Below are 16,389 nucleotides of genomic sequence, written 5' to 3' on the forward strand. Positions count from 1 at the left end.
TTAAAAAAAAAGGTGAAGTCTTATGAAATGCATTTAGAAATTTTTTTGAGGGGGTAGGGATTTGGGGATTTACCAACAGGGGGCCCATTTCAAGCAGACCATAAGCAACTACATAAAGATGTAAGCACAAAAATCTATACTTTTACCAAACTGCTTGAACTTGGACGAAAGTAGTGTGTGATCATTTCAAATCAAGCCAGAAGCTGATTTTTAAAGAAGGAAATAAGCCAAGATAAGACTGTAAAGATAAGTAATTTCTGTGCAGCCGATATCTGGGACTCCTTAGCCTAACATTTATGTTATCAAACAAATACGTAGTTTCAAAACACACCAAACCCCTCCACACAAATCAAACAAAAGAAACAAACAAAAAAATCCTTCTGCAAAGCATTTAAATGATAAAAATAACTCTTTCTCCAAAACACTAATCTTGCACTTTTCAAAGAAAAATCACTCCAGTTAACTGCTAAAATTAAAAGATGGAAGAATAAATCAGGGATGGGGTTAAGAAAAAAATTAATATGAGGAAGAGTGTAGTGCAGAGCAGGGGTAGCTGCTTGTGTTCACAGTCGGATCACACAGGTGATGATTAATTTTCAGGTACTGTGCAGTGGACAGTGCAGAGGAAGAACATACACACAAGCAACTACCAGAGCACGTAACACAGCACAAGCCTGCCCTGTGATTTTCCCTGAAAAACTTAATAATGCAGCTACATCTTTAATCACAAGAATGAGATTACCTAAAGTTACTCAGATTCCTAAAAACTCAGCAAAAAGTGAATAATCATAACATTCAATTCCCATTGAACATCGATGTGGTTTTTTCCCTTCAACAGATTTCTACCTTCAGGTTAAACAAGTCCTTCAGCTGTGAACTGGGAACTGGCTGTAGTGAGAAAACAAGCAAATCCCCTTTAATCTGGAAAAGATGATTTGGACATGAGTTCTAACTCAGTCCCTCTGGTGTCTGACCCACTGTGAAGCAGGAATGCAGTAACACAAACATCAGATTCCAAATTCTGAAGATGAAAAGGCTAACTTTAACCAGGTGCCATGGAACCGCCCCTAAGCAAGACTTCAGTGTGAGACAAACAGAACAATACTCAGTAAGAAGTGGGACTTAGATGTTTAAACACTTAGTTTAAGAGAAGAGGATGGGGAAGAGGAAGAAGCACTTATCCTCTAGGAAGAAATCCCATCTGGTCATCCTCTTGTCTTGTCACGCTGTAGATAAACAAGTATGTCTATCTTTTAAAAAGTAGCTATTACTACAAAAAAAAAAATCCCTCCTTCCCCCTCACTCTTCCCCAGATTATTAGGTGGTAAAAAGTGGGTGTTCAGCACATGAGAAAAAAAAAAAACCAAATATGTGAAGTCCCATTAGCAAAACTCAGCCACTGTAATTGCTTTCTCCATGCTTTCTGCACCAGGAACTCAACAAGCAAGAATGTTGTCAATGGAGTTCTGGTTGAATGACCACACTTTCCATGTGGCTTCAACATGCCGAGTTTCTGAGGCCACGTCTGCCAGCAGATTAAACAATTGTGGGCACAAGCACGTGATGGCCTCTGCTATGATGCTGTTGACACTGTGGAATGCAGTGGGTTATTGGAGCAGCCCCTGGCATGCCCAGTGGCTGGCACGATCCTCCCAAACAAATCCTCTGCATGATTCAGGCATTAACATGGGTCAGAGATTGCTAGCCATGAATTCCAGTGGTGCCCTGCCACTTGCATCCTCCTAGGTCGGTCCTGTAGCACTATTCCATATTAAAACAAGCCTACTGGATGATTGCTGCTGGTCAGGCAGATTAAATAAGTCAAACAAAGTAGCAAACAAATGGTATTTGTACATATTCAGAGAACTCATCTCTTACTGACAGTGCTATACAAAGCTTACATGCAACTGCAACAGAAATTTAGAATTTATACAAAAAAGGTTTTTTGCAAGAAAATATATTCACCCTTAGAAGAATATGTTCATTTTCATTCTTTGTGTTAAAGATGATGTATTGAACTATCAGTCACACCATTTCTCTGTTTCAAATTCTCACTAAGAAAGATGAGAATTCCAGCACAGGAGCTGGAATACGAACATCGGGGGCAAGAATAATAAGTAGAAGAAAGCATTAAAAAAAGCTTCAAGTTACTGCTTGTCTTTGGTGAAGACAGATTCCTCGAGCTTTTTCTCTAGACTCAGTTTGAGTCAGGAAAAAAAAAACAACAAAGAAGAAAGAAAGAACCATCCCAAACTAGAAGTAGGCCTTTATACTTCAATAAATGTAAGAAAGCCAAAGGATTCCAAAGAACGTACTGAATAGCAGAGACCACTCTCACTGCTGGTTACTCTGATCATTTGATTAACAGAAACTGTGCAAACAAACCTAGGTTTGTACACCATCCCAAACACCACTGGTTACGTCCCAAACTGCCTGTTTGATTTCTAGGTGGTAAAATCATGCAAAAGAACGTTCAGTGAGAAAGCAGCCCGTGATGTAACAGCACCTTACACGTACAAGAAGCAAACATTGAAGACATCGAGGTAATATAAAAGTAATTTCACAATTACAAACGTTGGCAGAGGATTGCAAACTGAATGCAGTGCCTCCAAAATCGTGCTCTTCCCGTTACAAATGTGAAAATGGGATCAAACTTAGAGCTTCTTGGTAGCCCAGAAACAGCACAGAAGAGGCCACGTGGGAAAGGATGAAGAGGCAAACAAGGAAGTCAAAACTTAAGGTCCAGTTGTTTCCTGGCCCAAGTCAGCACAAAGCCTCCCAGTTTCTGTGGAAGCTCTTCTATTTGAAGGCTGTGACAAATGTAATTATCATGAAAGAAGTTGTGGTTCCATCTCCCAGGTTTCTAAGTAACATGAAAACACAGAAAAACCAACACTATCACAGCAGCCTTGATTCTGTACACCATGGAGAAGGAAAACTGTGCTCACACAGAGCTCCAGGCATTTCAGGGTATTGTTGCAGAAGCAATAAATCCTCCAGCTTTCACTTATTCTTAACTAAAACAACTGCAAACCCAATTGTCAGCTTTTACACGTTCCACCCGGCCCTCCAGTTTCTTCAGAAGCAAAGTTAGTTCTGGAATGACAAAGCCTTCTAATGTAGCAGTTTTTAACATATATCATGTAAATTATTATGCTACATAGCAAACCAGACACTATGAAAAATAGCTTTCACAAATAAAAATGATTTAAAAACTACCCTCTTATGTTTAATCTGTTGATGCTTTTACATCAACAGTCAAGTCTGATGATTTTCCTTGTAAGTACTAACTTGTGCCCAAGCTTAAAAAATACATTACACAGTTCAGAAGCAGTAAAAATTAAGAAGTATCATGTCTCACCTTAGTCACTAATTCTATTCTTTGTCTTTCTACAGTGAAAAACCACATGAGTGAATTACATGCAGTAAAGAGAACCTTTGTTTTGAATTTCTAGGGTCTTTTCCAAAGGTTTGTTATAATTTGCTGCAGCATTACCACATGGTACATTCAGGATCCTGATACTGTGATACTGGAAAACACTCCTCATTAAACACAGATGCAAAGATGAAAAAAATCCAAAGTCCACAGTACTCACTGTGAAAGTGCCATTAAATCTGATAAAACTTAAGATAACTTCTAAAAGGCAACGTTTAGAGGTGATTTACATCAAGGTTTCTTATTTAAATAAAAGCTACAGTTCTGTGTTAAGTCTGCAAACAGGCTGGTAAAGTAATTACAAAATGCTGCTGTCTTAACAGGTAGTTTGCAAAGCCTCGTCCTTTTTCTAGGCATTTACAGCAAAGATAGGATCAAGAACCACAAAAATTCAATTAAGCAATTTTTAAGCAGTTCTCTCCCCCTGAAAGCCCTGTAAACCCCTGCTTTTCTAACAGAGGGGTTTGTTTATTTATACTGGGGGTTTTTTTGGCAACTTTTATTCTGAAATATCCATATTTTGTAATGAAAGGAATGTCCAATATTTGCTTTATGGAAACAAAACTTTCAGCAAATAAGAGGTCAAACTTCTTAAGATGTCCAAGCTTACAAGTCTTCCTGCTCCACCTTTTGATGTTTAATTGTAGCTACACACATTGAAACACTGATATCAGATTTTAGCCTGCAAGAACATAGCCAAGTTAAAATTCACCTTTAGAATTTCTTGATAATTTATACTTTTTGAAACCTTGTGCAACTACCCATATTTATGTTTTCTATATATCCAAAAAAGACTATGACCTGCTAATTACATATTGTGTGATTCTGCATAAGATCTGGGTTTGGGGGGTTTTGTTTGTGCTTTTTGTTTGGTAGGTTTTGTTGCAATTAAAGCTGCAGGGAGGAATAGTCAACAAAGGTTTAAAAGAGTCTCAAAATATAATGAATATTTTTATAACATGAGGAAAACATGAGAGAATAGTAGGATCCCACCCTTGGGAACAAAATTATCAGGTTGGCTCTAAACACTCAAACCCTTAACAACAAACAGTTGTCCCAAAACCTGTTTGGGTTTCTTAAGAGAGCTCTGCACAGTAGCTTTTGTTCACATCGGATCACCATCCTCAGTGGGAGGAACGAAGGAGCCAATGTGGACACTGGGAGGTTTGCTAGAGAACAGAGGAAAGGAGCTGGTTGCCAGTAGTTGCTTTGTATGAAAAATATACTACAGGATGTAAAGTCCTTGAAATTTTGGAGCCTTGTATCGGACTCATGACAGTTATTTCAAAATTTTAAACATCAGGATCATATTTCCTAATATCAGTTGTACTTGTAATTAAAAGAAACTTCTGGTCAGAGCTCTTCTGTGGTAGATTGACAGCAACTATCTGCTCTAACTCATTATAAAAAACCCCAATGCTTTATGAACGAAAAAAAACCCAGAACAAATGTTTGTTCTGCTTTGCAGAACAAGCCTCCATAATCTTAATTAATTAACTAACAAGATGGCATGTTCTTTCATGTGTTCACTTCAATACACCAAAAGCTCTCTGCAAGGAAGCAAAAGGACTGGAATTGTCTTTGTACACCTCCATGCTCCTGCCAAATGACTTCTCACAAGAGTTTCACTATGTGATCCAGACAACTTTTATGCTTATGGCTGAATGTCCCTGGGGTAATATCCTACGAGATTACCAATTCCACAGACCTGTGTTACAAGTTCAAGGTAACCCTCCTAGCTGAAGAAAACAGGTCATTCTGTGAATGAATGGCTGTTTTCAGCTTTACAGCAGCAGGAAACCTTGCCCTTCACTGTGCCTGTTTTTAAAATTGGAAGGAGAAACTGGAAAACAAAATTACACTCAAACTCCAATATGGGTCCTCTATTTAGATTTAACAGAGCATGCCTTGATTTCATATATATTTTTGCCGTTTTATGAAAAGCACCTGGAAATTAAACAATTAGTTTTAAGAAAGGAACTGAAGATGCATGTTTAAAATATACTCTACTTAGGAGTAATTATCACTCCAAAAGTGAGAGGTGCAAAGGAAGGAGTGAGAAAACTGATGCTAAAAAAAACCAAAAATGAAAAGTGGACGTATAATGTGAAGTGAAAAGTCCCAAGTGAGATGAAACTAAAAGCGTTGATAGACAGACAAGAAAAATTACTCCTGTGCAAAGGGAAGGAAAAAGGTTAGGAATTACAGCAGAGAAGAAGATTGTTTCAAGTAAAACAAAAACAAAAGGCAGAGGAGAATATTGTCTGGTCGTGAAGCAGGACAGACCTTGTGAAACTTTGACAAATATGAGCTACACAGAAAGCACTGGTGCCAAAACGGGAATACAAGATTAGGAATCAAATTCCTAGCATCAGTTATTAACATTTTCAGAGAAAATCATAAGATGATGAGTACTAGAGAGCCTTTTTCTTTTTTTTTTTTTGGCTCATTTTGCACCCTCTACCCCAGGTTGGAACTAGCTAAAGGCACTGGTATGGGAACATCTGTCTCGAGGGACTAAACTCTGCATTTTGTGTGACTCAGGATTCACTTTTCTCAAGCTGAGTGCTGTAACTCTTGCTGGCCTTCAGTGCTGCTCAGCTGGATCGAGTGGTGGGATATCCTTGAGGAGGTACTGGAAACATGAACAACAACATGCTTTCCTGTTTTCTTTTCCCCTGGAATACCAGATACTGGTTGTTGCCAAAACAGGATATCAAACAAGTGATTTTGACCCGAGTCAGTATGGCAATTTCTATAAATCTTATGAAGGACAGAGAAGCACAACAGTTCCTTCCCAGATCTCCCAAAATTGTCTCTGTTTGGTTTTTCCCAGCAAAGCAAAGGAGTTCAGAAGAAAAGCATTTTGAAATCAAAAGTAGAACATTGGGAAACAAGGCTTTATAAAAATAACAGTTGCCATATTTAGTTTCACCGTAACAAATACTATCAACAAGAAGAGAACATGCCAAAAAATGCATTGTAAACTTTGAGGATGACAAGATGTCTATAAATAAACAACACCTATTTGTACTTCTTTAAGTGGCCCTCGCTGTTTCCTTCCTGAGGTAAATGAACAAGCCAATCACATCCTGCGTGAAAACTCCGTACTTCCAGAAATGAAGGAAAAAGATGCAAACCCCTGAGCATTGGTTACATCATTTAGTTAAATCAGTCAGAGGACAAGGACAAGTCACCCTCAAGAAGAATAAGATGCCAACATTTGGAATAAACTTCATTCAACTTGCTTTGATCACCCTCGAGTTCGGAAGATTTATGTTCCCCTTGAGTCTTTATAAACAAAAATAAAAAGGGGGCATAAATACACAGAGACAAAGAGTTCTCTACTCTTAAGTGACTCCAATTGTTGTCTGGTTTTGACAGTGCTACCCTGGAACACGCTTTCTATTTTTACTACTGTTTGAGTTCTAAAATAAGATCAAGTTTTGTCAATAGAAGTGAGCCACAACAATTGGCACCTCATACCAAGCATTCCAACTCAACTGTCCTAGCAAAATTCATCTTCTCTTTCCACTATCATTTCTTTTATTGGAGACAACTTCCAGAGTCTGTGCATTTTTCAAGACAGTCCTTTTAGGAAACCCACAGGTGAATATACTTTGATTGATGTGCTTCAGAAGTCACCTTTCTGAAAGACTGGCCATAATCCAGCTCTTAGTCTGTCAAAATGCCACTGAGTTAAAAAAAACCAAACCTACATTTTGGCTTGCCAAATCCCACAGGGCAAGAACCTCTCTTCATTAACGTTTGTCTCTTTAAAGCTACACTAACAGAGCTTGTCCAGCACAATGTTGTTGGGATAAAGGAAAGATTGAGTAAACTAACAGCTCCACAAGGGGTGTTTTCCTTGAGTATTTTATAAACTCTTCTTGCGGAATTGAAAACTTTTGCATGGAAAAATAGGTAGGAGAAGCTTTGGAGTGTCAAAATCAGAATCTCCGGAACATAAAAGGTAAAGATGTACCAAGATGAGACAAGAAAAACTTGCAGTGTGAACTGACTCAAGTTATTTTAGTCACTTCATTAATTTCTTTCTCAATGCCCAGGTAGAGAAAGCAAAAATCAGTTTTAACCTCTTACTCACTGCCCCAGTACCATGCACAATATAATTGGTCTGTAATTCCTTATCAGAGCAGGAAAAGAATGGGAGAAAAACAAATTAAGCAAAGTGGTATTTGATGTACCTACCAGAAGAAAATTTTGCAGATAAATGTGAGAACTTATTTTCTAAAACAATTTACTACCTTTCTTGTTAGCAGACATTTTAAAATAATTAATGTAAGCATCTGACTACAATATGAGTTTACATAAGGGCCATGGCATTGCAGCACAAAACACAAACACAGCAGCAAAATAAGGAAGACTATTGTTCACTTAAAAAGATTTATGGTACATGTTCTTTAGGGCACTATTTGGAAGTGCTGTCTGTTGCGTTTTGATACACCAAAGAACACACATATTTTAGAAACAATAATCTTAAATGTTAAAACCTTTAAAACAAAACCCTCAGGCTACTTGATTCCAAAAACTCTACAGTTTTGACCTAACTGTACTGGCTCACGAGACTGGCCCCCCTTAACGCCTCCAGAGGCGGGTGTGCAAAAATGAGAGGGATCGAAATGACTACTCATGTTTTGCACATATAAATACATAATTCCTCAAGATACCACTACCAGTTTATTATTTTACCAGCAAAACAGCATATTTTAGTATTGAGACTAAAAGACAGCCAAATTCTTTCTCGCCATATGCTTCTGGAAAAACACATTTGTGTCCTCCAGCTCCACTCAAAACTCTTTGTATTTATAATATTCAGCTGCCTGCATAGATAGGTAAATAATTCTGTCCCATGGTCTCCCTCCTAAATTTTACTAAACTTGTGTTTTCAGGAAGTTCTTGTTGTTTGTTTGTTGTTTTGTTTTTGCTTTTAAACCAGATTAGTAGATCATATTGCAACACTGATACAAACACCACACAGGTCTACACAATCTGCTAGAGTTTCTATACATTTTTGGCATTGTAACAATGAAACAACCCGCATTTGGGGTTTCTGACACTACAACCAGCCACCTATATACAAATTACTAAATGACATCATTTGTTTTCTCACTGCATATTGACTAGACACAGCCATCAGAATTCAGAGTAAAGTCTGTGATCAAAGGTGAAATACAACCAGAGGAATGTCCTTTACTTACCAAAGTTATTGATACATGGCCATCAGTCCATTTGACCTATAATGCTCACTTCAGACTTGGTTTTTTTTTAAAAAAAAGCATGTTGTTACAATTCCACACAGACACATAACTCGAGACTTAAAGTTTAAGAAACCAGAAAGGACTCAGTGACCTCCCCACCCACACTGAGTCACCTTGCATCCTCTAATATACTGGAGACCTGTTTATCAATTTATGCTCACTATTCAAATAAAAAGGATTAAGCATTCAGCCCCACTTCTTCTAACAGCTAAGATACAAGCATTTCACTGCTGTATTCAGGCTTTGCAAGTGTAAGATATGCTGTGCTAGAGGAAGACTGCTCAGACTTCACTCCTGCTCCCATTTTTGACCTTTGTCACAAACTCTGCACTCATCTGCTTTGTAAGTATTGACTTCACATTTCAAATCAAGGAAAGCTTTGGCAGTACCTGTGAGTTCAGCACATTCTTTATGCAGACACACTTCTATTGCTGCTGACGTAATTTGGGAAATAATATCCACTGTTATACATCATTAGTGTCTTCACTCAGAGTCAGATAACCTACCCCACCCTCCATTGATAATAACTCACAGAATGAAGGAAGAGAACAGAAGAAGAATGATGCCTCTGGAAAAAAAAAATTAAGTTTCTATATTCAGTTTAGTTTCCATTTCTCCAAGCCATGCGAGCACAGAAGTCATAACCTCCAGGGGTAGGGGTGAATGCCTCGGTATTTTAGGCCTCTCTGCAAACTCTGAATTATTCCTTAGCTATGGGCTTACTTTTTGTATTATTAATGAAATTTTGCTACAGAAGGTAGTGCCAAAGAGAAATAGATCTTCCAGTGTAGCTCACAGTACATATTTAGGCTGAGTAGCAAAAAAAAATGACCCTTGCCAGTACTAAAGACCAAGGACAAACTTCATAAATTTGAGTCCCAGTCTCCGTCTCTATATGAAAAAAATACATTCTTCCCCATAAGCACCACAAAAGATGCCCCCCAAATCTCATCAGTAAAAGAACCCTATAAAAGGCAAATAACAATTGTTTTTCTAGCTTTGTACCATTCTGCCAAGAGTCACTGAGTCAAACCTGTGCGGTTTTTCACGTGTCTCATTTCAGGACAGTTTGAGTGCTGCACTCTGGCTCAACCAACATTGGTTATGTTATACCTTACTTATGGCTCATGGTTTGGGTATTTTTTTTTTCTTTTAATATATATTTTTAAGAAGTTTCTTTATCCTTGATTAAGAGTTACTAGAAAGAAACCATCTCTAGGGGCATGTAGGAGAACTCACATGGAGAAACCCATGAGTGTGATCTGTCTTACAGTCATAAAACAAAGGCTAAGAGATAAAGATCATTACTGTAGGTTGAATGTTTTCGGTCATTTCCAGACTAATAAGAGATGAAGTAGATTAGCATTTATCAGGGATCATAAGCTTTAAATCTGCACAAATATTTACGTCTGCAATATTCAGGTGAGCTTTGCTTCCTCTGAGAAGTCTGAACAGCAAATACACCAGGTCCTGGAGAAAATTCTACTCTGTCCCATACGACTGAGAAATGGTTCTGTATTTCTATATTGTGAACAGCCTGTTTTCTAGTAGTGAAGACAAACTGCTGTGGCTGTGACACTGGCATTTCATGCTATATATTGTATTAAAAATTCTTCCTTTAAGTCGCTTCAAAATTAAGTTATCCTTATTTATAATTATATTCTTTCTCCATTTAAAAGAGATATGTAGGAAAGCAATTTAACATCTACATCTTATTTCAATGGGCTTGGGTTAAAGCAGGAGCAAAATAAATGTATGGTTAACATTTTTCTGTCCCAGCAACATTTCCACTTTTCATTGTGAGAACATCAGAGTGTACTTCAGGATTTTACTTTTTCAGAGCCTTCACTTTTCTGTAGTTGCACTGCTAGGTCATATGTTTATGACTGTGACTGATACGTAAATTTTAACTACATGACTAGTGTTTATTAAGTGAAATCTCTCTATACTGAATTCTCTGCTTAACGTACCAAAAAAAAAAAAAAAAGGTTACAAGCACAACATAATACATTTTAAACAATAAACCCCTCAAAAGAAACAGTATTGTGAACAGCAAATGGAACAGAAGAAAAAGGATGTGTTCTCTTTTGCTGCTTTTCTGTAGGTTAACACTGAGTACTTCACGGTTTCATAGCTTATCTACCTTCTACTGTCATTTGTTGGTCATACAAATAAGTTTAGATGAGTCCATTAAATTCTTTTTCAAAAACTTCAGCCAACACAGCACAACACTGGAAACTACACAGGGCTTGCTAAAAGACTGGTAAAACACATATATCAAGGAAAACTTTAGAATCAAATGATGAGATGGCATCTCCTTTAAATGATCGTTCATAAAAACCCCCCAAAACACAAAGGCAAATGTATCAGCATTTATTTGATTCTTCCCATGATGCAAAAACAAACCAAGGAAATCTTCAAACTCTGGACAGTTGCTAGCACTGTTCCTGCTTCAGCAGTAATAAACAAGTGTTTGCAACAAATAAAAGACAAAATTATTTTTAAATAATGCTGACACACAAGAGAAACTTCCAGAAGTGCATCTGCTGAGAAAATTCTGGTTTACGAAATTTACTGAAGGTTTTATAGGAAGCAAAATTAGAATATTTCCATTATGGAAAGTACAAGTCATCTACTTTCCTTGCAAAAGAAACATCCCAAACATTTGGCTATTGTAAATGTGCAAGAACTGAATTTATAAAGTGAAAAATGTTCCAAAAGTTTGTTGCAGAACTAAAAATATCAGTTTTATTCATATATTCACATACTTTAGCCAGCTTGAAAGGTGCCAGCTTCCACTGCAGGTTGGTTGTCCTGTCACAGGATAAAGTGTCAATCACATTCAAATACTCTCCATTTGTCTTGTCTGTGCTTTGTTCCAGGGGCCATAAGCAAGTAGAAACATGGTCAAAATCAAATTATTCCTCTGGGGTTGTCAGAGTCAAAATACAGAAATCAGAGTAGCCATGCTCAGAAGGTATTTCCAAGGTGAACAACCATCCAATAATTAAGAAAACTTTAAGGGATTAACAGAGATCCCACTGACTAACTGCAGATGTGTCCCCTTGGTTATATTATTAGACAATCCAAGGCAGCTACATTCTGTATTTTTCATGGCTATGACTTTTTGAAGAAATTAAAGTTCCATGATGCTTCAGAAGTTTCATGATGCTCCCAGCAATATGCAGTGACCTCTTTACAAACCCTGGTGTGATGAAAACCCAGAATAAAGCAGTAGAGGAGCCACAGTGCCAAGCACCAGAGAGCACAGCTCATGGACACACTTTGCCAAGTCTCACATCAGAGAAGCAGCTGGGGCTGCTCCTAACTCACACAAAAACTACCTCCCATAGAAAGCTCACCTTCAGGTAACACCTGTCTCTCCTGGATTTTTTTTTCTGGTAGTATCCCATGTGCTAGAGGGTTCAGGAGACACCCATTTTTAACAAATATATGTTCTACCCACTATCTGAAATAAAAATTAGCTCATACATTGCACACACGTGACAGCAGCAAATCCTGTGTTTTCTTGTTGGGTCTTACAGTTTACTTGCAACAAGTTACACGAGTGACCAGACACAGCTTTGAGGAAAGAGGTTACATAAATGTATGCTTACCAGCTGGAGCAGAGCATGAGCAGTGAAGTTGAAAGCCGTGATGATCAGCACACGATTCACTGAATTGGCATTCCTTAAAATCTGGCTTGGAACACCTTTTGCTCTCAATCTCCTCTGAAGAAATCTTATCCAGCTCAATTATCACAGCTGACATCGTGACTGTCTCAGCAGACCTCAAATTAAAAACAAAGCTGAACAAATGAAGAAGCCACTTTTAAGTTCAGGTTCCCCAAGCTCGCAGCCCACAAATAATTTCCTATCACCAAAAAAAAAAAAAAAAATCCCCAAACTACAACAGTGCCAAATATTTGGGTTGTTTTGTTTTGTTTTTAATCAATGACTGAGAAACTGTATTTCCATGAAGCTGCTCTTCCAGCTCTGCACCAATTGATGAGTATTGCAGCTCTTCTCTAAAGCAGAAAGCTACTACTTTAAAAAGTTCTTCTGTTCTTGCAGTGACAACAGCGTTATGACATCTCTGTGTAGCTGCTACAAAACCAGCGAGGATGAGCAGAGACATTGGTATGCCTGCTAAGTTGTGGACTCGCTAACTTTGTTTCGAGAGTCTAATTCATGTCCTGTCCCCTACTGGTCCATCTGGGAGGAGCTAAGGAATCCCCGTGGGATCGAGTGCATCCCGGTCCAGCTTGGCAGCCGTGCCCTGTTGCTCGTGCCACGGTTATGCCTCCTTAGGGAATGCTCGGGTCATTGACTGGGATGTGCGCAGCAAGATAAATCACCAGAAGCTACCTCATTCCTTGGAAACAAGTACGAGAAGGTTCTCAGTTTCTCCATTTTTTTTTTATTTTAAATCCTGGAGTCTAAATTTAAAAGTTTCTTTCCAGGAAAATAATTAAGTGAAGATGATATTAAGGAAAGCAGTTTCAGTCTTTTAAGCTTTTTTTGACTATTATTCTTATTATTTTCGTTTCCTTAAATGCAACTAAACCTCAGAAGAGCCCGAGACAAGGGAACAATCCGTCTGCCCCCAGCAGAGCTCCGAGCATCCTAAGCAGTGCCTCGGGAGTCACCCACTGGCCGTGCCGGGAAGTTCGAGGAGCAGCAGGGGATGCTCGCGGCGGGCATTGCCAGCTCAAAGGGCATTCCTTTAGGAACAGAAGAGGTCGTAAAGAATAAATTCTTCATTAAAACGGACCGCTCGAGAAAAAAATCGCCAAGCCTGAGCTGGAGAAAAGGTGAGATGCGATTTCTCGGCTATTGGTTCACTATCCCTTTCTTATCTTCTCTTTGCACGGTGGGAAAGAGCAGCAAATAATGGGGGAAAAAAAAAAATTGTGCAGCCACGCAGCTTTTACTGAACAGTCCCTTGTCCTGCAACAACAGGACAACTCCAAAGTCCCTAAACTCATCTTGAAAAGGAATGAATCCTGAGGGCTGCCCTGGCTAACACCAGTCAGGTTTAAACTGATGGTGATATCAATCTCAGTGCAGGCAGGGAGCAGGTGGAGATCACATGGGCTTGCACTTGAAACATATCCTCAAACAGGGCCCACTTATATTAAAAAAAAAAAAAAAAAATCAGTTTAGCAGTTTAGCAGGGGGATACTTCTCTAAGAGCTAAGTTCTAGATAGATTATGATCACAGCAAGGAATCCCACTGAGGTAAAAGGGTTAATACAATTAAGTAGAGAAACATGGAAATGGGACTGGGAAAAAAAAAAATCAATCACATGGGAGGCCAGAAATACGTGGCAGTTGTCTTGTTTTCATTTCACTTCAATTAATGCACATCAGAGGCATGAAAAAGCTTTGCAAAAGCATCAGAGCACTTAATAAAACTTTAGAAATGGTTATATAACAGGGAAAACAAACAAATGTGTCATTTGGAAGGCAAACCCAGCAGGGCTTACACCAGGAAAGGGAGAAGAGAAAAGAAATATCACAGCCTCAGCAACCACAGACAGAACACAGCACAGCTGCTGCTTCAGACACCGGTCCTTATGTACCCCGAAATGGAACAAAGTCATCCAACCCCTTTACCTTTTCCAGGGAACTTCCCGGGGTAACAGATCCCCCACAGGGACCACAATGCACATGAGGATGGCCAGGATCCATAGTTTCTGTAAAATATAAACCTAAAACATGGCATGGAGGAGTGACCTCGGCTGGTCTGTGCCAGCAGAGAGCTCCTCACAATGTTCATCATTGTGGTCATAGGCCCTGTAGTGAAGCCAAGATGTTCATAAGATGGGATCTTAGGTTATTTTCTTCATCATTTGTGATTTTCATAACACTTGAACACAAGTTCCGCTCCCTGCTGCTCTCCCAGCCCTGAAGAACAGCTCTGATTATCACCACTCAGGCAGCTCTTTTTAATGAAATTAATGCTGCAGACACAGGCAGATTGAGGGCTGAGAAACTGAGGCAGGAAAAGCTCTGTGCCTTCCCCTCCCTGCATGTTCCTCTCTGCAAGTACAAGTGGTGCCTGACACTGTTTCCAGATTTTCTCACTGAAAACCAAAGATTGATTGGCTCTCCTTGCATCAAGGGAATACAGAAAAAGGCATCTCTTAAGTGTAATACTTTAAACTATCCTATATATATATTTATTACATATATATGTTCTGTTATATATATATTTATACATATGTTCTGTTATACATATATATATTTAGTAAGGAGCTGCAGTTATTTCCTTTGCACATTTAGTCTCTTAATTACAAAGTTATCATAACTTAGAGGGAGGAGTTTGCTCTTTTCCTGTCCTGCCCTCCTTTACAGACATTTTTGTCTCGTTAAACCAAGGCAGTCCCGCACAGGTGAGCAGGGAGGGGCTGAGGGTATCTGAGCCCCGGGAACTGCCCAGGCAGTGCGTGGAGGGGCAACAGTGCCCCAGGCTCCCACGTCTCCTCTTCTTTTTATTCTTTACTTTATTTTTATCCTTTACCTTTTTTTTTTTTTTTTGAAAGTAGAGACCTGAGATGATTAGAAATCAGATATTGCAAAGAATAGCAGACAAAGGAGACCAAGAAAGATGAGAAAGTAAACACAAGAGCAGGAATTAAAACGTGAAAGTAAAATGGAAAATACAAATTAGCAATCAGAATATGAAGGTGTTGCTGGACAACAAGGGCCTGCACTCCCTCCTGTTTTTGGAGTTCTCAGCTGTTCTTATTGGGTTAGGATTCTATGGTTTCAGTTTAGTCTCTATGGTCTTGGATGTGTCAGCTGTCAGTTCAGGGTTTGGACAGTAAAATTCCAGCTTATTATCTGCTGTCCTGGAGCTCCACCTCGCTCCCTGCTTTGCACGTTCCTATCAATAAAAGGAACCTCCACGCTCTACCTCCAGTCCGAGCTGCATCTTCCCTGCTCCCGCACACTCCCCACCTGTCCAGGTGCGCTGCTCCCCTCTCCTGCGCTGCCTCCTGGCACGGGGCTCGTCCCTCGGCACCTTCCTTGAGCCACGATCCAGGGACGGCCGGGGGCTGCCCCCAGCTCCCGGGAGATGCTCTCACCGTCGCTGCTCACGAAACTCCCCAGGCTCGACCGCTCCCTTGCAAAAGCTCCCCAGGGCAGGTGCCCCCAGGTAACCACCCAGCAGGGCCCGCCCCTCACCATCCTCACTGGCCACACCTGGGGCTGCCCCACGCGGGAGGCGAGGGCGGTAGGGACGAGCCAGAGGTTGCGGAGCCAGGTGTAGGACGCGGTGGAAAAAAGAGTCCCTGACACTAGCCAGGCTGGGAGAAGCTCGACTTTTTATTTCCGAGGAAAGCCCTAAAGTGCGGCCGCCACCCCCCACCCACCCGGGCCCGCCCCCCTGCTCTGAATTCAGACCCTACAAGCCGGAGCCCCCGCTCCGTTCTCTTTTTTGGCTGGGGGTCTGGGACCTGCCCCCTCCCCTCATTTTGTGGGGCTTTTAACACGTCTGGTTTTGTACTACAATTCCCAGGGAGGTCCTGTGTGTCCAAACCCAAAAGAAAACGTTCCAACAAAGCCTCAGGATTCAGCGCTGGGGGTTTACTGGGGATGAATTCTGTGGGGGCTCGTACAGCGTTGGGTCAGGGGCAGTGCTTTTGGGGGCGTCCCCCCCATTAAT

The 16,389-nt window shown here is 39.9% G+C and overlaps 1 protein-coding gene across 2 annotated transcripts in view; it reads right to left on the reverse strand.

The window, feature by feature from the left end:
* Positions 1-12,507, reverse strand: part of ANO3 (anoctamin 3) — a 156,183-nt gene extending 143,676 nt beyond the window's left edge. For both annotated transcript variants that reach the window (XM_050335198.1, XM_050335197.1), the window contains exon 1: positions 12,333-12,507. In XM_050335198.1, coding sequence (XP_050191155.1) covers positions 12,333-12,486 — 154 coding nt within the window. In that variant the 5' untranslated portion in view covers positions 12,487-12,507. The remainder of the gene's footprint in view (positions 1-12,332) is intronic.
* Between the last annotated feature and the right edge of the window lie 3,882 nt (positions 12,508-16,389).

Source organism: Myiozetetes cayanensis, unplaced genomic scaffold (assembly GCF_022539395.1).
Source record: "Myiozetetes cayanensis isolate MyiCay16 unplaced genomic scaffold, myiCay2020 scf6-25, whole genome shotgun sequence".
NCBI lineage: Eukaryota > Metazoa > Chordata > Aves > Passeriformes > Tyrannidae > Myiozetetes > Myiozetetes cayanensis.